General features: G+C 42.9%; 1 protein-coding gene across 4 annotated transcripts in view; it reads right to left on the bottom strand.

Moving 5' to 3' along the window:
* The window catches only part of TNS3 (tensin 3), a 586,621-nt gene that overhangs the window by 270,533 nt on the left and 293,020 nt on the right, over positions 1–23,068 (bottom strand). For all 4 annotated transcript variants that reach the window (XM_077269387.1, XM_077269390.1, XM_077269388.1 and 1 more), the window contains exons 6-10: positions 17,690–17,736; positions 14,595–14,766; positions 11,130–11,180; positions 9,313–9,435; positions 2,157–2,221 (exon numbers count right to left, since the gene is read on the bottom strand). In XM_077269387.1, the coding sequence (XP_077125502.1) occupies positions 2,157–2,221; positions 9,313–9,435; positions 11,130–11,180; positions 14,595–14,766; positions 17,690–17,736 (458 nt within the window). The remainder of the gene's footprint in view (positions 1–2,156; positions 2,222–9,312; positions 9,436–11,129; positions 11,181–14,594; positions 14,767–17,689; positions 17,737–23,068) is intronic.

Genomic DNA, 23,068 nt, shown 5'->3' with positions numbered 1-23,068 from the left:
CACAGAGGTCTTGGGGTTCTTCTATATCTCTCTCACCAAGGCTCTTCTCCCACGATTGCTCAGTTTGGCTGAATGGCCAGGTCTAGGAAAACTACTGGTGGTCTTAAACTTCTTCCTTTTAAGGATTATGGAGGCCACTGTGCTCGTAGGAACCTTGAGTACTGCAGAAATTCTTTTGTAACATTGGTCAGATCTATAGTTCCTTTGACCTCATGATTCTCACTGGTCTGACATGCACTGTGAGGTGTTATATAGACTGGTGTGTGCCTTTCCAAATCAAGTCCTATCAGTTTAATTAAACACAGCTGGACTCCAATGAAGGAGGATCACAAGGAAATGGACAGCATGTGACTTAAATAGGAGTGTCTGAGCAAAGGGTCTAAATACTTATGACCATGTGATATTTCAGTTTTTCTTTTTTATTAAATTTGCAAACATTTCCACATTTCTGGGTTTTTTTCAGTCAAGATGGGGTGCAGAGTGTACATTAATGAGAAAAAAATTAACTTTTTTGAATTTACCAAATGGCTGCAATGAAACAAAGAGTGAAAAATTTAAAGGGGTCTGAATACTTTCCGTACCCACTGTATATTAATTAAAATGGAGACATTTGAATGAATTCATTATAACAAATGCAGGGAAATGTACAACTCACGGCATTGTATTGTGCCGCTTGGTAAAGCCATCACAAATCATTAAAAACCGTGCCAAGAAGCATTCTGGCAGATTAGGAATTCACAGTTGTGCAGGGATAACGGGTACCAGCTATTTCTTCAATCTCATTTGGACTCTAGGACTGTCCCACAGAATCTAATATCCAGCAAAACAAGTAACAAGTACGGTATGTCAGAGTTTAACACGTCTAACCCTTTTATGTACAAGAAAGTAAGAAGTGCCAGCGCTATGTGTCCATCTTTACCCAATGAAGCAGTATACTATAGGAAGTGTGGATTAAATCCGCGCTGCTGTAATAATGATGAGGTTTCAGTTGGTAGTAGACTTAAAACCGTGGTTTATTCAACGCGTTTCAGGGCTCTTATGGCCCCTTCTTCAGGAATTACCACATACAACATCTGTACATGCTTGCTTTCAGTTTCACCAGGTGAGTGATTTTCTTGGTGATTCCTCCATTCTTTTGTGAGATAAGACCCTATTTGCGCTTTGTGTCGCCCTTTTTCCCTTCAAATATCATCTTTACCCAATGGAATAGCGGTGCACATGTGCAAGCTTATGGGATGCTCAGGAAAATAGGTTATCTGAATGAGATGACGGCTATCCAATGTCAAGCATGTAACGGACAGTACATGGATGCAACACAGGTGTCTGTTATGTGCTGCCAGTTCCTACCACAGAGTCACTCAGAAGAAATGTATAATTGGACCAAACATGGAGGGCACTGCTCCCCAGCCTCGCCACTCCCTGACAGCTGGGCACTGCTGTTTGATTGACTGTTCAAGCCAGCTGCATAATTGTGCTGCCATCCTGCACTGTGCGTGCTCTGATGCTTTTATATCAGGCAGCTTTTCCTCTGCATCAATGAAAGCATCAATGATAGGATCTGAGCTATCCCAGCACCCCATCGATCTCAGCTAGCTTCAGTGCAGTACTTACAAGCTCAGCCATGCCTCCAGTGATGTGCCACTTACTGCCGGCTTGCTGCAGTTTTGATAAAATGACAGCTTTATCTGCTGCAGATCTAGCAGTTCTCTAAATCCTGAGCGCTGTATAACACTAACCACTGATAGGCAGCTTTCTGTGTACACTTTGCATAGGCAGAAAAGTGGGGATAGGGTTATACAGAGCTCATGGATATGGAGGACTACATGGCAGCAGGTTAACCTCAAATTATAATCTACAGATGAAACTGTGATTGTATCAGAACAACTGCAAGCAGCTCACTAACCAATACATGACTGGAATCAGGATATCAGTGTCTAAAGTATGCTTCTCAGAATAGGAGGCAAAAACCTGCTGACAGATTCCTTCTAATAATAAAATAAAGTAAAAGGTAATTGAAGAACAAGGCTACATTTTAATAAATACATTGCAAAGTTGCTTGCATTTACAAAAATGTTTTATGCAACCAAGAAGACAGGAACAGCCTTCTAATGCAGGCATAATAAACACTGAAAATACATGCATTTATGGATATTTACCTTGCAGATACATTAGTAAAGTGCATATATGATGATATCACTACTCCAATCCTTCCTTTTCCACCCTGAGGAGAAGGAACATAGACAGTCAAATGATTTGGATAGGTAACGACATTTGTGGGTATTAACACAAAGTGCAAATGGTTAACAATCCAATGTCTTCTTTTTAAAGAAGTATATTGCTTTTTATGAGTCATGAAGCTTAGGGCATACAGAACACCAAAGGCCATTCCACTATTATAAGTGCATTACACAAGCCAGTGGTATGAGTTATGGAAACATATGGCATCTGCTGGAATTCTTATGTCTTCCAGAAGTATAACCGGACAGATGACATCAAAATGGAATGAGAACCTTTGTTTTGAATTTTAGCAGAAGTATTCCTCATACTAAAATAGGTCTGTAGGCTACATTACACAGAATGATTGCCTTAATGTCTTGGGCCTCTTTCTGACAGGCATATAGCACCCTGTACAGAAAAAAAGGAGACTGCATCCAGGTAGAAATAATACACCAAATGAGTCACTACTAGTGATGAGCGAGCGTGCTCAGAGAAGGCGGTTCGGGTCCTAATCGAGTATTGTAGCGTGCTCGAAAAATATGTTCGAGTCAACGCATGTCTTGCAGCTCTTAGACAGCAGCAACACATGCAGGAATTCCCTGCTTGTTAGGCAATTCCTGCATGTATTGCAGCTGTCGAACAGACAAGAGACATGCAGCCGCGGGGACTCGAGCGTATTTTTCGATTAGTATAGGAGCATGCTAGGATAACACCTTATCCCAGCACGCTCGCTCATCAGTCATCAGTTTTCAGTATAAGGTTTATTGTCCAAAAGAGATTCTTCAGATCATACTTGGCTCTATAATTTGGACTGACAATTGACTGTGCTACAGAAATATCCATTTCTCGCTCATCTTATTGGGGGACACAGAACCATGGGATAGTTTGAAGCCCCCTGGAGGCTGACACTACTATTGTAGCTAAATAAAGTTAGCTCCACCCCAGCAGACTATACCCTGCCTGCTGGAGCAGGCTTACTGGTCCTATACCCTGCCTGCTGGAGTAGGCTTACTGGTCCTATATCCTGCCTGCTGGAGCAGGCTTCTTGGTCCTATACCCTGCCTGCTGGAGCAGGCTTCTTGGTCCTATACCCTGCCTGCTGGAGGCTTCCTGGTCCTATACCCTGCCTGCTGGAGCAGGCTTCTTGGTCCTATACCCTGCCTGCTGGAGCAGGCTTCTTGGTCCTATACCCAGCCTGCTGGAGCAGGCTTCCTGGTCCTATACCCTGCCTGCTGGAGCAGGCTTCCTGGTCCTATACCCTGCCTGCTGGAGCAGGATTCCTGGTCCAGCAGGTAGGGTATAGTCTCCTGGGGAGGAGCTAGTTTTAGTGTAATGTCAGTTGGAGGCAAGGTTGGTCTCAGACCTGTCTTAGGTTAGGCGCTAACCACTTTGTTTTTTGTTTTTCAGATGGAGGTCTCAGTGTAACAGTGTATTTGTGTGCTCTGTTTCACCCACAAAGCGACAGAGTACAGGCTGTAATTGCACAGTCTGTATCCTCTCACTTTGGTGTGGCCGAACCAACGTACCTTGACACAGCCGATGCAAGTACTAGGGAGGAGGTCTGAAAGCCAACTAGCTCTTGCTGCAGCCCCACATAGCCATGTACATAGAGCAGTAGATAAAAGGATCCGAAGCTTTAAGACTGGTAAGTATATCCCTGCCTTAAGCCCATTTCCCTCCCTCCATCCTTTCCTCCTCTATGGTCTCTTAGGTGATGGTTGACGTCACCCTTGTTAACTCGAGGTCGCCCTTTTCATTCTATTCAGTTTCCGGCGCTCACCAAGGATGCCAGCCTATCTGACTAGGGAGCAATTTTCCATTTATTTCTCTGGCTTTTTTATATTGGCAGCAGCTACTCCAGGGGTTGACTGCCAATCAGAGTTCAATCATACAATGCTACAGCTGTAGCCTATATCAAATATCCAAGGGGGTACTCGAAGCCCATCACCCATGGCGGAAGTTGCAGGGATTCTAAGGTGGGCAGAGAGCAAGGTTCCTCCAATCTCTGCAGTTCATATACCAGGGGTAGACAATTGGGAGGTGGACTTTTTAAGTCAGCAGCAAATACCTGCAGGAGAGGTGGTCTCTTCACCCAGTGGTGTTCAGGCAATTGTCAGTATTGGGATACACCAGATGTAGGTCTATTGGTATCCAGACTAAATCACAAGGTGCAGAGATCTGTGACAAGGTCCAGAGACCCACAGGCAGGGGCGGACTGGCCATCGGGCATTTCTGGCAAATGCCACCAGAAGGGCATATGACACCGGTATAGTTGAATGCAATGATTTAGGAGAGAGCGTCTGCTGTCGCTCCCTCTCCCATCATTCCCCACTCTGCCTCGCGCTCACACTGCGGGCGGGCGGGCAGACTGCAGTTGCTTAGACTGGAGCCGGGAGCAGCGCAGGCACGAGGAGAGGTGAGTCTTTTTTTTTTTTTTTTTTAAATATATCAATGAGAGATAACTGGATTGTGGGGCTATTGGGGAGGCTGTATTACATTCTATGGGGCTGTGCTGCATTACATTCTATGGGGGCTGGCTGCATTACATTCTATGGGGGCTGTGCTGTATTACACTCTATGGGGGCTGTGCTGCATTACATTTTATGGGGGCTGTGCTGTGTTACATTCTATGGGGCTGGCTGTATTACATTCTATGGGGGCTGTGCTGCATTACATTCTATGGGGGCTGTGCTGTATTACATTCTATGGGGGCTGTGCTGCATTACATTCTATGGGGGCTGTGCTGCATTACATTCTATGGGGGCTGTGCTGTATTACATTCTATGAGGGCTGTGCTGTATTACATTCTATGGGGGGGGATTTATTACATTCTATGGGGGCATTACATTCTATGGGGAGCTGGCTGCATTACATTCTATGGGGGCTGTGCTGCATTACATTCTATTACATTCTATGGGGGCTGTGCTGCATTACATTCTATGGGGTGCTGTATTTATTCTATGGGGGGGCTGCATTATGCTCTATGAAGGGGCTACCATATATTATATATGCAGGGGCTGCATTATACTATATGAGGGGGCTGCATTATATTCTCTGGGGGTTACATTATACTCAGGGGGCTACAATATATTCTGTGGGGTGGCTGCATTATACTGTGGAATGGCATCATTATACTATATGTGGGCTGCATTATACTGTATCGAGGACTATGGGGAATACATTATACTATATGAAGAACTATGGGGTGCATTATACTATGGGAAGTGAATTGTACTACATGGATGACAATGGCGGGGCATTATACTATATGGAGCACTATGAGGAATGTATTATACTATTTGGAGGACTGAGGAGTGCATTATACGATATGGAGGACTGTGGCAGTACATTATACTATATGGAGGACTGAGGAGTGTATTATACTATATGGAGGAATTGCACTGTATTTTAATATATGGAGGACTATGAGGAGTGTATTATACTATACGGAGGACTATGGGGAGTGTATTATACTATATGGAGGACTGAGGAGAGTATTATACTGTATGGAGGACTGAGGGGGACATTATAATATATGGAGGACTATGGGGTGTATTATACTAAAGCAAAATGCTGCCTATTCATCGAGTGATTGGATTGTTTATGTAGGAACAGAAATCCTTGTTCTCAGCAGCACATCGCCGGTGTAAACTGTAGTTGTGCTGCTGATAACATGATACTGTATGGGGACAGATTGATCTAATTTTGATTGTTCTGTTCCCTTCATTCTTTCTCAGTTGGTGTAAAGAGGCCGGGAAACAAGCGAACAACTTCAGTATTGTCGATCACACTCGTTTAGTGCAAGGCAAGGATGTAGTTAGCACCCGGCACCTGGGAATAGCGCTAACTCTATTGCTTTTCCCAGCCGCCAGAGCATTTAATTCTGGTATGTGTAATGATTTTTAGGGTTGATGTCAGCTGCTATCAATCCATGGTATAAGTAATGGAGAGGTGTCTATCAGACACACCCACTACATGCCCAGACCTGGCGAGATCCAGCGACTCTGAAGAGCGGTGACGGTAGTAACAGTACCGCTCTTCACAATCGCCGAGCTCAGCACAAGACCCAGAATATCTGAAGAGCGGTGACGTTACTGATGTCACCGCTCTTCAGAGTCACCGGGTCTCGTGCTGTGCAGTGAAACCAAAAGTGGCTGTAGGCAAAGTATATGGAGCATCAGAATGAGGTTCCATAGCCTTTGGTCATCTCAATCCCTTCATTATCTACGAGATCCAGTTATGTAGGTAAAGTAGAGGCTTTTCTTGGTACCGCAACTAAAAGCAATAAATAGGACTGAGCTGTAATGCTGGATACAGCTGTAATTATAGGTTATATAGTCGTGTTACACTCCCCTCACTTCTTGAAACCTACAAGTGTACAAAGATATTATACAGTCACCATGTGACAAGTGGGCCTGTGTAACTTCAAATGCCAGGGCTGAATCTTAGTCCCAGTCCGGCCCTGCCCACAGGCAATTGCAGTCGATGCCCTAGTAATCTCTTTGTCCCAGTTCACTCTGCCTTATATCTCTTTCCACCTCTACTACTTCTACCCAGACTTATCAAAAAGAGCAGGACAGAATATGTTCCAATTATTCTCATTACTCCAGATTGGCTTAGGAGGGCTGGGAATTACAATGTTATCAGTCTCCTTGTGGATCTCCCATTGGCTCTTCTGGACCGCTGAGGGCATTTTGCCCGAGTGATCATTCTTCCAACCGAATTTACAGGCACTCAGATAGGCAGTACAGCTGTAGAAGCCGTGATTTTGAAAACAGATCTGTCTGAATCAGTCATCCAGACTATGATTAGAGTTCGGAAGCCATCCTCATTGCGAGCCTCTCATCACACTTGGAGGACTTATTTTTTATGGTGTGAGTCTTATAGTACTTTACCAAGTTTTTTTCTTGCCAGAGCTGCTCTCCTTTTTGCAGTCCGGATTGGAATCAGGGCTGTCGCTTAACTCCCTCAAGGGTTTGGATTCCTCCCTGGCTATTCTGTTTCAGAATTCAGTTAAGCCACCCTATCAGGCCCCTTTTGAGTCTTGGGTTCTTAAGCTTGCAGCTCTGTTAAGGCCAGTTCCATCTTTTCTCCTGAAGGGGTTTATGAATTTTCACCGTAATGAAGATATTGTTTTACCTTCCTTTTGTCCTGCACCATCTCATCCTAGGGAGAAGGCTCTGCACAGCTTGGATGTTGTTAGAACCATAAAATATTATTTGTCAGCTACTGCCTCATTTAGGCTGTCTGATTCCTTGTTTGTTATGCCACATGGCCCTCGTACGGGTCAAGCCTCTTCTAGAGCAACCATTGCTGACAGGATTAAATCTAATATTACCCAGGCTTATAAAGCAAAAGTCCAGAGTGGCCCCATTTAGGATTAGGGTGCACTCCACTTGGAAGACCAGGTGGTATCGGTATGAAATACATTACTATCTTACCTTGGGGACGGCTTTAGGAAGTCTTATGTTTCTGTGTCTGCCAATAAGACTAGCAAAAAAATAGATTTTGCCTTGATTGCCCAGTTGGGCGTACAGTTATGTTTCTTCTTGCGTTAATTCTTTTTTCGCCACCTACTGCTTTCTCACAAAACTGAGGAAGCCTGGCTTAGCCAGAAGGGGAGGTATAGTCTGCTGAGGAGGAGCCAATATTATTTCATTGCAATAATAGTGTCACCCTCCAGATGGCAGCAGACTACCCCTTTGGTTCTGTGTCTCACAAATGGAGACTACGAGAAACAGATTTTACTGTAAAAGTCAGAACCAGTCAGACTTTGTGAAATGTGCTTATTGCAGACATTTATCATGGGGGGGGGGGGGGGGGGGGGGAAGGGTAACGATCTGACTCCAGTCACTCACATTACACTATGATATAACAGCGGCACATAGCAATCTTTGACCATGTAACTTTTGTTGTTATCAAAGTCGCCATCTAGCCACAACCTAACGGTTTCAATTTTGGATATAATATCCAAATCCCCAAAGATTGTACTGAACCAAACCAACAGCATCTTAAAGGGAACCTGTCACCACTTTTTTTTGTCCTACCAGCTAAAAATATCTTTTTATTCAGTGTCAGCTATTCATTCCCTAAATACTTCTGTAACCCCCTGCGTTCCTATGCATCACCCATATAAAGCTTTTATATTTCTCCCGCGATGTATGCTAATAGGGTGTGTCCTGTCAGATAGGCGTGGCTTCGGTTCACTCACTCAACCCCTCTCCTCGGCTGCTGCACGCAGTCCTTGACGTGGATGACGCAGATCGCTGCGAGATATCACGCCTGTGCAGTCAAATGGTTTCTCTCGGGTGCGCAGTATGCTTTGCCCAACTGCAGGCATAGCCGAAAAGCAGAAGTGCACATGCGCGAGAAACCATTTGACTGTGCGGGCGTGATATCTCGCAGCGATCTGCGTCATCCACATCAAGGACTGTGTGCAGCAGCCGAGGAGAGGGGTGGGGTTGGTGAACAACGCCATTCGGACCGGACGGACCCTATTAGCATACATCGCGGGAGAAATATAAAAGCTTTTTATAGGTGATACATGGGAAGTCAGGGGGTTACAGAAGTATTCAGGGAATGCATAGCTGACACTGAATAAAATGATATTTTTAGCTGGTAGGACAGAAAAGTGGTGACAGGTTCCCTTTAAGGAAAACATTTTAATTTAGTAGAAGTGCAGGGGCATTCAGGTATTACAACTGACAGGTGAATAGTTAATTGAGTCCTAACACTGTATACAGACAGGGGTTCACCAGTTTAAGATCAAAGCCAGATTTGGGCACTGAATATATAGAGGTAGGGATCCCGAGACCTGATCAGGCTCCACAGGACACAATGCCGCGGTGTTTTAGTAACTAAAATCACGGCAATAACACCAGGATCTGCCGCTGTTCTACAGGAATGTCATTACAGGACTTCGGGATCTACCTTTGGTTCAGCTGCAGAAGCACTAAGGGTTTGGCTTTATATCTGAAATACAGAGCATGAAGCACAGACCTGTGTATGTTTTACTATATAGTAACCTATGTGCAGGGAGAACAGATACAAGACTTTAAGGAAAAATTACACAAGTTAAAAAGCAACTTAACTTACTCTGCTATGAATAACCACGACATGTAGAGGGTCACTGTTCAGCCATGATTCCATCGCCTTGCAAATAGTACACATTTTATCTAATGGGGGAGCATGTAGATCAGGCCACCCCATGTCCATTACCTACATCAACAATGAAAAGAAAGATTCATGTACTCCATTAGTTACACACAGTATGATGAACTAACCAGCACATAAAAATGGCAGACGAACCAGATAGACCTCAACACATTATTACTCCCAGAGTGGTGTTCTTGTAAGCAGAGGACTTTACTAACATCTAAACACACTCACGGATTTTGACGCTTTATGAAAAATACAACCCTTCCAGTCCATGTAAGACAATGGTAAAAAAATGGATCCTCCTTCATAGCTTTTAGCTTGCTGCTAGAAACCAGACCACAGGGAAATGCAGTTACCTAATATGTTGCCATGTACCCCATTTTATAGCCCACCTTTAGGTTGATGGTATTTTGACTAAAGTAAAATCAGTACAGCTATAGTGACTGATGGGTGTCATGGGTGTGAGTAGTATTTGAATGCCCACTAGCCAACTTTTTGGCATCAAGCATCTGGGTCTAAAACAAAATATTCAGAAAATGCAAATTTTGGGTTTTTTTAATAAAATAATTTTGATGAAAAATGTTAGCATATCAGAATATCCAAATATGGAACAGTATAGCCCTTTAAAAAATATATATTACTAGGCGTTCCCTTACAATAGTTTTACAGATGCTAGACCTGGTTTTTATATGTTTATAGCTTGTTTTAGCTGGACAAGCATCTAACCAACATGTATACAGAAAATACCCAACTTATGGGTAGATCTCACCGGAGATTTGGAGAGATTCCTCTCTATCTGGAGTCCCCCAGTAGTAATATATTTTTTTAAAGGGCTATACTGTTCCATATTTACAAAAGTGTTGGTTTGCAGTTTCTTTTGGACGTTTGTGTAAGTTTTGAACCCTCACTGCTATGCTGCTACAAATTGACAGTCACTGTGATTTATGGTAAAAAGGGATGCATAAGAGCATATGAATAGGGAAAAAGCCTCCTGAGATAACACCACAGGTAGATAGACCGGCATAGTGGCAAATGCAGGTCCTCAAATTCCCTTAACAAGCCTCCTGATATAATACTGTGGGCTTGAATCTAACATTAACTAATAATCTCTCCATGATTGGTTCTGATTATTGTGCACAAGTGTATTGCAAGGCTTGATACCAGTTTGCATTAATGATCATAGGAAGATATCAGTCCATGTTACTTAAATGTCCTGTATGGAAGATTGTTTTGAGATACAATGTCTTTTGATTGAAATCTGTATTTTTCTTTTCCCAAGGGGCATAAGAAAAATATGCTTTTTTCCTACCACATATTAAGCGAATCCCTGCATCATCCCTTTGGCTGGTAGAATACCAGTTTAGGGAACAATCAGTACTGTCATTTTATTACATGTATTTATGTTAGTCTTTCCTTCTGTGTAGGGTATAGGGCACTTTCCTCACTAGGGTTCCCTCCCCCATGTGTATTGTTTTTTGGTGTTACATGTCGCATCTCTTTTGAATTTTTAACATGATTTATTAAAAGTCAAGTTTTAAGATATCCAATTGCTATTACCTACTTTGAGTTACTTATTGGATTACGCACCCTGCTTATATATAGAGGTTAATCCTATGACAGATCCCCATTAAGAAAACATTTAGAAATAAATTAAAAAAGTGATGGAGTATCTTCGAAGACAATTATATTCTAACCACTCCCAATAAATAAATAGGTAATCAATGCAGACAGAATATAAAGATCACATTAAATACCTTAGTGTTAAGTTTAGAAAGATCATAGCGTTTTTCTGAAAGATTCAAAACCTGTACAAAAAAAAAAATGTTAATGCACATTTATCACTGTAAAGATAGATGATGGCCATCATTAAAGCAATGTATGAATGAGTGGAACAGGCTGCCACGACAGGTGCTGAGTTCTCCTTCAACAGAAGTCTTCAACAGAGGCTGGACAGACATCTGTCTGGGATGATTTAGTGAATCCTGCTTTGAGCAGGGGGTTGGACCAGATGACCCAGGAGGTCCCTTCCAACTGTAATATTCTATGATTCTATGAAACACTGGAACCTATTCAGAGACCAGTCCAACCGGCTGCACTAAGCAAGCACCGATCAGTAAGTATTTTCTGACCCGGCTATGTTCCATCGCATTCTTACACCGGCACACCACGGTAAACGCTGCCTTCTGAACTCGGTCACGCATCGCTCAGTGCGCCTATGCTGCCACAAGTTTACACAGGACGATGCACCACTGAGAGTGTTTATTATTTCATCGGATGAAAAAGTGGTTGCCCGTTCATCAGGTGATCAACAGGCTACTATAACCCCTGGCAAAAATTATGGAATCACCGGCCTTGGAGGATGTTCATTCAGTTGTTTAATCTGGTAGAAAAAAAAGCAGATCACAGACATGGCACAAAACTAAAGTCATTTCAAATGCCAACTTTCTGGCTTTAAGAAACACAAAAAGAAATCAAGAACAAAAAATGTGGTAGTCAGTAATAGTTACTTTTTTAACCAAGCATAGGGAAAAAATTATGGAATCACTCAATTCTGAGGAAAAAAATTATGGAATCATGAAAAACAAACAAAAAAACACTCCAAAATATCACTAGTATTTTGTTGCACCACCTCTGGCTTTTATAACAGCTTGCAGTCTCTGATGCATGGACTTGGGTGTCAAACAGGACTCTTCATCAATCTGGCTCCAACTTTCTCGGATTGCTGTTGCCAGATCAGCTTTGCAGGTTGGAGCCTTGTCATGGACCATTTTCTTCAACTTCCACCAAAGATTTTCAATTGGATTGAGATCCGGACTATTTGCAGGCCATGACATTAACCTTATGTGTCTTTTTTCAAGGAATGTTTTCACAGATTTTGCTCTATGGCAGGATGCATTATCATCTTGAAAAATGATTTCATCATCCCCAAACATCTTTTCAATTGATGGGATAAGAAAAGTGTCCAAAATATCAACATAAACTTGTGCAATTATTGAAGATGTAATGACAGCCATTTCCCCAGTGCCTGTACCCGACACGCAGCCCCATATCATGACTGTGGAAATTTGCATGTTCTCTTCAGGCAGTCATCTTTATAAATCTCATTGAAGCGGCACCAAACAAAAAGTTCCAGCACCATCACCTTGCCTAATGCAGATTCGTGATTCATCACTTAATATGACTTTCATCCAGTCATCCACAGTCCACGATTGCTTTTCTTTAGCCCATTGTAACCTTGTTTATTTCTGTTTAGGTGTTAATGATGGCTTTCGTTTAGCTTTTCTGTATGTAAATCCAATTTCCTTTAGGTGGTTTTTGTTACAGTTCGGTCGCAGACGTTGACTCCAGTTTCCACCCATTCGTCCCTCATTTGTTTTGTTGTGCATTTTCTGTTTTGGAGACATACTGCTTTAAGTTTCCGGTCTTGATGCTTTGATGTCTTCCTTGGTCCACCAGTATGTTTGCCTTTAACAATCTTCCCATGTTGTTTGTATTTGGTCCAGATTTTAGACACAGCTGACTGTGAACAACTAACATCTTTTGCAACATTGCGTGATGATTTACCCTCTTTTAAGAGTTTGATAATCCTCTCCTTTGTTTCAATTGACATCTCTTGTGTTGGAGCCATGATTTATGTCAGTCCACTCTGTGCAACAGCTCAGCTCTCCAAGGTGTGATCAATCCTTTTAGATGCAGACTAATGATCAGATCTAATTTGATGCAGGTGTTATTTTTGGGTATGAAAATTTACAGGGTTATTCCATAACTTTTCCCCTATGCTTGGTTAAAAAAAATTAACCATTACCAACTACCACATTTTTTGTTCTTGATTTCTTTTAGTGTTTCTTAAAGCCAGAAAGTTGGCATTTGAAATGAGTTTTGTGCCATGTCAGTGATCTGATTTTTTTCTACAAAATTAAACAACTGAATGAACATCCTCCAAGGCCGATGATTACATAATTTTTGCCAGGGGTTGTAGCACAGAAAAATTATTGTAAACCAAGCATTCTTAAAGGGAACCTGTCACCCCCAAAATGGAAGGGTGACAGGTTCCCTTTAAAGATGCTCATTCACGATAATCTTGTAGTGTAAATGCCCCTTAGTCTTCTCGCTGATTGGTAATGTTGTCAATGTCCTAAAGCTGGTGAATGCCATCATATCGAAAACAGTGTTCAGGTATGTTCTCAATTTGTGTTTTTCTTGCAAAAAAAATGCAGCATTTTAATGTCCCAGCAAAGTGAATGAGATATCTGACATCTTCTGCACATGACCATTATTTTTTTCCTTGCAAATTTGAAGCAGCAAGTCAATTCTTTCACTGTTTTTGCAGCATTTGTTTTAATGGCGTATATTAAGCAGTGTTTTTCCTGCCAATAGTCTAGTATTTGCTGCAGGTTTTTCGGCTGAAAATATTAAATATGTGCACATAACCTTAGGCTATGCGCACAAGTGGCATTTTTTTGCTGTACTTTTTCTGTAGAAAAGTAGCTGCATTTTCAATTATCAGCAAAAGAGAGTTCAGAAACCACAGCCGCACACAGCTTTTTTTTTACTGACTGAATTTGATCACTGAAGCATTTTTTTTAATTTGCAGCATGTGAAATCATTCAGGGTTTTAGCAGTGTTTTTCCCATCCACAGAAAGCCATGAAAAAGTGCAAAACGCTGCAAAAACACAGCTGTGGTCCTGCAATGTTTTTAGTGACTAAAACCAATTTTATTAACATGTAATGCAGACAAAACTTTATTAATATGTAATCTGCCTTAAAACCGCAGCAAAAAAAGCTACGGTTTTACAGCCAAAAATGAAGCTTTTGGCTGCAGAAAAAACAAGCTGCAGAAACTCCATGTGTGAACATGCTCATAGCCGCTACAATAAATGGTTGTCTAGTTCAGAGAAACTGGGCAATATTATAATTATTTATTTATTACACTTTGCTAATATAGCACTATCATATTCCGCAGCGCTTTACAGTCATTATCATCACTGTCCCCATTGGGGCTCAATCTAAATTCCCTATCAGTATGTTTTTAGCATGTGGTAGGAGACCGAGAACCCGGAGGAAACCCACACAAACTTCTTGCTGATGTTGTCCTTGGTGGGATTTGAACCCAGCACTGCACAGTAACAGTGCTAACCACTGAGCCACCGTGCTGCCCTAGACATTACAGTAATGTGGCTTTCCCATACATCAGTTATACCACTTTCTAGCCATTTACCAAATAATTGTTCCCATGTTTTGATTTCAGCATTCGCGTCACATCCTGGAGATTATGAAGATAAGTTTCATCTGAGCAGCCACTTGGGAACGATACTGATATAATGCGCTCCGTTATAAAGGTGAGGTCAAGCTCATAACCTTCTTCCATGATTCGGTCAAAATCCAAGTTTCTGGGGAGAAAAAAAATAAACCTCATAACTATGTATACATAACACTCAATTACACAATGGGCAGATACATTAGTGTGTTTGTGTGTAGTTTGGCTCACAACACTGGCTATTTTGGTCATGACAGTGACCTCATCTCCACATATACATATCAATAAGGCCAGGGTCACACGAGAGTATAAAAAAATCAGTGCGGTTTTCATCCAGAAAAGTGGAACGATTTATTTTCTCACTTCTCATCCGCATGCAATCCATTTTCTACAGTAGGAGCTGCTAATCATTTACTGGAACTTTTATGCTTTCCTACATTACAGAATTGTAATGCATCCATAAAAATCAGATGCAATATTGCCCATCCAATTTTTGTCTCACACCCAGAGACTTGAATGTGTGAGTCTCACCCAATTTTGATGTGAAATCGCAACATGCTGTGATTTTTTTCACAGACAGAGGAACACAAGGGCATTTATGGGAGAGAACGCGTCCAATTTTTACACTCGCGTGCACAAGCCCTAAATGTCTTATACTAAAAACAAATGGTTCACTACATATCTGTTAAAATGTACTATGTGGTACACAAACTTATAAATACCATAATGTGAAAAAGCACACCTAAGGGATCTATGTAACACTATGTAAATAGCCAAAATAGGTTGGTAGAAGAGGCCTGCAAGTGGTCAAAGCATTAAGGTATAGTTAGATAAATACATACAAAAAGGGGGGAAAAGGGTGAATGATTAAACCTACCAAGTCCCTGTAATTGCCTCTATAGAAATAAAGGGCCCTACATAGCCGCAGAGATTGGCACTGTAGTTGGGATACAGAAGCTAACCTCTGCTCGTCCTTGGCTCATCCTTACTGGCATTGCTCTGCCCTGGGCTGTCTGCAGAGTGAGCAGTAGATACCACTAGGGCAACAAGCAGATAATAGTGGTGTGTTCCAAAATATAATAATTAACCACCATGTTTTCCTCACCAGGGTTTAGACAACATCTTGAGATCAATGTCACGAACATTACAGTCCCTGTAAAGTATGGGTACATTTCTTAAACTTATCTACCCAACTTGTTTTCCCTCTAAGGGTTCACCTGGGGACCTCTAGGGCCCTCAAGGGTCAAAAGAAGGATGATGTAACACTGTCTACCTACTTTGAACAGCACTCCTGGCTGAACTGCACATCTCCAGGAGTCAGCAAGCAAATGGTGGAAAGCCACATCTGGTGTTCATAGTAGACACACTGTGCAACAACCAGGCCCAAACATCATCTTTATCTACTTCTGGATCTCAAGGTCCCCTGAGGAAACTCTGGATCCATAAAATGTGTTGGGAAGAAAACTATGGGATTTAAACATGCTTTACAGAGACCATACAGTTAGAGACATCAATCTATATGGTCTATAGGTAGGTTAAGAAAATAAGGTGGTTGCATGCAACCTACCACGGTTTATACTAACTACTAATGTTTTGTAGAACTAGTGGCATCTAACTCGTTCCCTAGGTTACTGGCCACCCCTGCAATTTGTCAGAGGGGAATTGTTTCCTAGGCAAAGAAGTGCACTCTTGCAATCATGCCATCTTCAGTGCCCCTGTGCTGTTCCAGTGCTGTAAAGGCAAAGCTATCTTTGCTGGCAGCATGAGAGAGTGGACAGTTCAAACCAGCAGTGAAACAATGCCATGGTTCCACACTGTTAATCACTCATTCAGGAGCGCACTATCCCCCATCAAGCAGAAAGCTGAAAAGCAGGAAAGCGGTGCGCACAAGATCTTGAAAACAAACCTTTAAAGGGAACCTGTCACCCCGTTTTTTCCGCATGAGATAAAAATACTGTTAAATAGGGCCTGAGCTGTGCATTACAATAGTGTATTTTGTGGACCCCGATTCCCCACCTATGCTGCCGAAATACGTTACCAAAGTAGCCGTTTTCGCCTGTCAATCAGGCTGGTCTGGTCAGATGGGCGTGGTGTCTTCCCCCAGATCTTGCTTATTTTTCCGTTGGTGGCGTAGTGGTTTGCACATGCCCAAGTCCAGAATCCACTGCACAGGGGAGGGAAAAGAGCGCGATCTGCGCTATTCCCCTGGTGATCGATGGGGGCGGCCATCTTCCTGTGGCCGCGCGTGTGCAGATGGAGCGGTCTGCTGCCCGGGGCTTCAGGAAAATGGCCGCAGGATGTCGCGCGTGCGCAGATGGAGATCGCGGCGGCCATTTTCCTGAAGCAGAGATGCGAACTCTGAACGCGGACGCAAACCACTACGCCACCAACGGAAAAATAAGCAAGATCTGGGGGAAGACACCACGCCCATCTGACCAGACCAGCCTGATTGACAGGTGAAAACGGCTACTTTGGTAACGTATTTCGGCAGCATAGGTGGGGAATCGGGGTCCACAAAATACACTATTGTAATGCACAGCTCAGGCCCTATTTAACAGTATTTTTATCTCATACGGAAAAACAGGGTGACAGGTTCCCTTTAAGGATAGTCAACCAAGCTGAATGAGAACATATTCATTAATATTTCCTGCTACATTTTCACTTAGAAATGAGCTAGAAAACAGCAGTATGTCCTGTCTTTGTTTTCTGCTGCTCCATATTCATCAACCGTATGTATACAGCACAGAGGAGAGATACCTGCACGCTGCTTACACAATGCAGCTGTATGAACAGAGGAGAAGACAAAAGTCAGAAACAGGGGAGAGAGATTTTAAAGCATGGAAAAATCAATAAAAAAAAATGTACAAGTGTTCAATACCATATTCTGCCCTATGGACGTTATGTAAATATGACTCAAAGATGAAACGAAGAACAGACGACACAGGAAAGCTGCAATTTCATTTCAACAAGTGAAGTTAAGAAATAAAGAACCTCAAAGTTCAAAGCAGCACACAAAAGCTCACAAGCACCACACAAAATTGGTTTAAAGGACTTACTGAGACAATTTGTCCGAAGAGGAACTTTTAGAAAAGCTGTTGGTTTCCTATCAAAGTAAAATATACATAGTATGATATGACAGAAATAGACTAACACAGCATTAGTGCCTATTCAGTAAAAACAAACATTTTTGCCAGCCAAAAGCGGCTAGTCATGCTAGATGGTAAGTAAAAAAAATATTCAGTCTATACCTGCTTAGCTTCACTCATGAAATGTGGTATCACACACTAGTAAAAAAATAATATTCCAACACAGGGTACAGCACATGGCTTCACTGCAACAAAAAAAAGCGCCATCTAGTGGTTAATAAGCCTGTAAAGGCCATTGTTTCAGTCTCATTGCTGTACAAAATAATGAATCCACCAAAGAGGCACAAACTTCTCTAAACTGGTCCTGCTGGACTTCATATATACCTCAGGATGCTTGGAGTCCATATTTTACGGTAGTTTAGTATTCCCACTGGCGTCATGGCTCCATTTATTGCATAACCCATGACGATGTGACATATCCGGTCTTCAAATGAAGATACCCTTTAATATGGGTTTGAGAAAGCCCCAGTATTTGAGATGATTAGAATAGCATTGCAGACCACTAGTCAAAAACGCTCGTATGACTGTAGGAACTCCAAAGTGAACAGAGTCCAACGTCAGAAGAACTACAAGTGCCAGTAACACAATATGGTTGCTGCAACACGGTTTCAGATCTTGTAAAGAAGTTTCAATAAGTGTCATCAGAAATTATTATTACAGTGATTTACTATTATGGCGCCATTTATTCCATGGTGCTTTACATGGGAGGAGGAGTGTACAGGGTGGGTCATTTATATGGATACACCTAAATAAAATGGGAATGGTTGGTGATATCAACTTCCTGTTTCTGGCACATTAGTATATGGGAGGGGGAAAACTTTTGAAGATTGTTGGTGACGTCGACAATTTTGGATCCAACTTTATTTTTTTCAATGGGAATAGCGTCATGTGACACATCAATCTCATTGAGAATTTCACAAGAAAAACAATGGTGTGCTTGGTTTTAACGTAACTTTATTCTTTCATGAGTTATTTACAAGTTTATGACCACTTATAAAATGTGTTCAAAGTGCTGCCCATTGTGTTGGATTGTCAATGCAACCCTCTTCTCCCATTCTTGACATACTGACAGCAACATCGCAGATGAAATGCTAAGCACAGGCTTTCAGTATCCATTGTTTCAGATGCTGTCACATCACAATTGTCTATGCTGTAAAGATACAGCATAGACAATTGCCTTAAGATGACCCCAAAGATAAAAGTCTAGGGGGGGTCAGATTGGGAGACCTTGGTGGCCATTCAACTGGCCCACGACGACCAATCCTGGAAACTGTTTATGTAGGAATGCTCGGACCTGACACCCATAATGTGGTGGTGCACCATCTTGGGTGTCAGGTCTGAGCATTCCTACATAAACAGTTTCCTGGAAAGCGGATGGGTCTTTCAGCATGATAATGACACCAAGCACACAGCCAGGGCAACAAAGGAGTGGCATCGTAAGAAGCATATGAAAGTCCTGGAGTGTCCTGGCCAGTCTCCAGATCTCAACCCCATAGAAAACCTTTTGAGGGAGTTGAAAGTCTGTTTCCCAGCGAAAGGCCCAAAACATCACTGCTCTAGAGGAGAGCTGCATGGAGTGTGTACCAACCTTGTGAAGACTTACAAGAAGTGTTTGACCTCTGTCATTGCCAACAAAGGATATATAACAAAATATTGAGATGAACTTTTGTTAATGACTAAATACTTATTTTCCACCATAATTTACAAAATAAATCTTGCCAAATCAGACAAGGTGATTTTCTGGATTTGTTTTCTCATTTTGACTCTCATAGTTGTGGTCTACCTATGATGTCAATTACAGGTGTCTCTCATCTTTTTAAGTTGGAGAACTTGCACAATTGGTGGCTGACTAAATACTTTTTTTCCACTGTAACTGTGTTATCTTATGCAGAGATAAGTCCTGGCTGGAAGAAGTGATGGCAATCTGTGATGGATGAAGAAGAAATGTGAAGATGTAAGACTTCAGCTAAAGGCGTCACTAGTAGTGTTGAGCATTCCGATACTGCAAGTATCGGGTATCGGCCGATACTTGCTGTATCGGAATTCCGATACCGAGATCCGATATTTTTGTGGTATCGGGTATCGGTATCGAAACAACATTAATGTAAAAATGTGTGTAAAAATGTGTAAAAGAAAGAATTAAAATAAAAAATATCGCTATACTCACCTCTCCGACGCAGCCGGGACTTCAGCGAGGGAACCGGCAGCGTTGTTTGTTTAAAATTCGCGCTTTTACTTGGTTACGTGAAGTCCCGGCTTGTGATTGGTCAGGTCGGCCATGTTGCCGGGACGCGGACCAATCACAGCAAGCCGTGACGAAATTACGTCACGGCTTGCTGTGATTGGTCCGCGTCCCGGCAACATGGCCGACCTGACCAATCACAAGCCGTGACGTCACGGGAGGCTGGACTTGCGCGCTTTTAAAAAGCGCGCGTGTCCAGCCTCCAGTGACGTCCCGGCTTATGATTGGTCACGGCGCCATGTTGCCGGGACGCGGACCAATCACAGCAAGCCGTGACGAAATTACGTCACGGCTTGCTGTGATTGGTCCGCGTCCCGGCAACATGGCCGCCATTAACCAATCACAAGCCGTGACGTCACGGGAGGCTGGACTTGCGCGCTTTTAAAAAGCGTCCCGGCAACATGGCCGACCTGACCAATCACAAGCCGGGACTTCACGTAACCAAGTAAAAGCGCGAATTTTAAACAAACAACGCTGCCGGTTCCCTCGCTGAAGTCCCGGCTGCGTCGGAGAGGTGAGTATAGCGATATTTTTTATTTTAATTCTTTCTTTTACACATTTATATGGTTCCCAGGGCCTGAAGGAGAGTTTCCTCTCCTTCAGACCCTGGGAACCATCAGGGATACCGTCCGATACATGAGTCCCATTGACTTGTATTGGTATCGGGTATCGGTATCGGATTGGATCCGATACTTTGCCGGTATCGGCCGATACTTTCCGATACCGATACTTTCAAGTATCGGACGGTATCGCTCAACACTAGTCACTAGTGAGTCTGTTCTGTCCATGCTAATAAGGACAGTGTGGCTCGTATTATGCATTAACGTTTAGTACTATTAGTGTTTTGGTTTGCTGTGTTATAGCACCATCTAGTGGTGGTTACATTTATAATCTGTGCCTTAGTAACAATTAGAGTGTTGCATTATGGGATTGTATCAAGGTATGCTGGGAAAGAGAGACTCCATTACTTTCTGTGTACCTCCTGGGACACACGTGTTCATGTGCTGTGCTGGAACTCTCTCACTTAGTTGCCATCCTGGTTAAGTTTATCCGGTAAGATTGTTACTTCTGTTCTTGTAATATAGTGTTGTACAGAATGTGATTTACTGTGTAGCAGCCAGCACATAGGAAATGTATTATCAGAGACTTACTGTATGTAGTTATATACACAAGTTGCATCATACTGTATTACTTTCTCTGTTAGTTGTAAAGTATCAGCTGTGCTATTATTTGGCCCAATACTTATCCATATCATTTGTATTCTTAGTTTTACCGTGCGTGTTTACAATACCTGTTTACCAATAAACAAGTTAGACTACAGAGAACAGTCTGCTTATTTGGAGGACAGAAGTGGTTTATGCTGTATGTTGAATTACACATCGTATCAACGTGTATGAAGACAGAACAGTAAAACGGAGGCTAGATGCCAGCGATAGAAAATACCACTTATGGAGCCGCTTGTACCCTCACCGCACTGCCCGCGGATACCGCAGCGGCCGCCATACAGTCACAAGTACCGAGAGTGCAGCCCCCGGCAAGCGCGACACGTCTCAGTCCATGCTGAAGTTCATTTCTACCCACTCTGAGACGTCCTACAGTCTGCAAACAGATACGAAATGTCTGCAAGTCGAGCATCTTCACTCGGGACGAGGTCCCAAACAAGCTGCTTTAGCAAGTCTTCATCGAAAAGGTATGTCGCTCTCGCCCGTGCAGAAGCTGAAGCGGCGAAAGTAAGATCCTCCTTCGCTGCACAAGAGATGCAGTTAAAGTTAAGACAAGCAGACCAAGAGGCAGAAAGAGCTCACCTGCAAGCAGACCAAGAAGCAGAAAGAGCCCGCCTGCAGGCAGATAGAGACGCAGATACAGCATGCCTGCGGGCGACTTTGGAAAGGCTTTCCGCTGAAAAAGAAGCAGCAGCCGCAATAGCCAAAGCTGAGTTCTTAGAAGCCGTGGAGTTTCCTGAATCTGAGCGAGACAGCGGCGTATGTGGACCAGACCTTGATCGACAGGACCCAGCCCAACACGTCTCAGAATATGTCCACCAACATCCCAGAATAGGCGATAACTCTGATCCGTTACACCAACCAGCCTATACAGATTACCAGAGATCCTTCCTCCAAATGCCGTACTGGAAGCAGGAAGACACACTGCGAAACGACGTCGACCACCACTACTGTCCTACAGAACAGAAGGTACGGCCTCCTCCCAGACTGACAGGGACACCCTTCGCTTTGGAATGGTTTTATACAGACTTTCCTAAGCCAGAAGCTCCTACCAGGTGTGAGGACGCACCACACACACCGCATGACAACAGCACACCAGCTCATGTCGGCACTGACTCAGCCACTATGAACTTTGCAAGGTTCTTTACCTGCCGGTTGCTGGTGACCAATGGACTTGTAAAGTTCACTGATCTAGCTGAGAGCTATAGAGCATGGCGAGCCTCCTTCCAGAACGCCATCAGAGACTTGGATCTTTCCAGTAGTGAAGAGTTAGATCTACTGGTAAAGTGGCTCGGGAACGAGTAAGCTGAACACGCCGAAAGAATCAGGAACATTAACATAAGTTAGAATGTTATGGGTCAATAGAAGCTATAGAAAACGCTTTGTATAAAAGAATTGATGATTTTCCCAAGATAGCAAATAAGGGTTATCAAGGGCTCAGGGAACTGAACGACTTGTTAATGGAGGTACATGCTGCTCAGGCAGAAGGTGACCTACCAGGGTTGGCATTCCTGGACACTGCCAGAGGTGTCAACCCAATTGTCCAAAAGCTAACTTACAAGAAAAGTGGGTCAGTCATGGGTCCCGTTACAAACAGGCTCATAAGGTACGATTTCCTCCTTTCAGGGTGTCTGTAGACTTTGTTGCTCAGCAGGCTAAAGTTAGAAATGACCCCAGTTTCGATTTCACTATGTCATATACCACTGCCTCTGGTGTAAAACACCAGTGGCAGTCCACAAAACTAATGTTACCTCCACAGGGTTTCCTTACAGGGCAAGTAAGTCCTCTCCAGAAGAAGACACACCACAGGATCTCAGCAAAAAC

The sequence above is a fragment of the Ranitomeya variabilis genome, chromosome 6, assembly GCF_051348905.1.
Source record: "Ranitomeya variabilis isolate aRanVar5 chromosome 6, aRanVar5.hap1, whole genome shotgun sequence".
Taxonomy (NCBI): Eukaryota; Metazoa; Chordata; class Amphibia; order Anura; family Dendrobatidae; genus Ranitomeya; species Ranitomeya variabilis.
The sequence above is the reverse complement of the archived record's forward strand: the minus strand, read 5'-3'. Positions and strand labels throughout refer to the sequence as shown.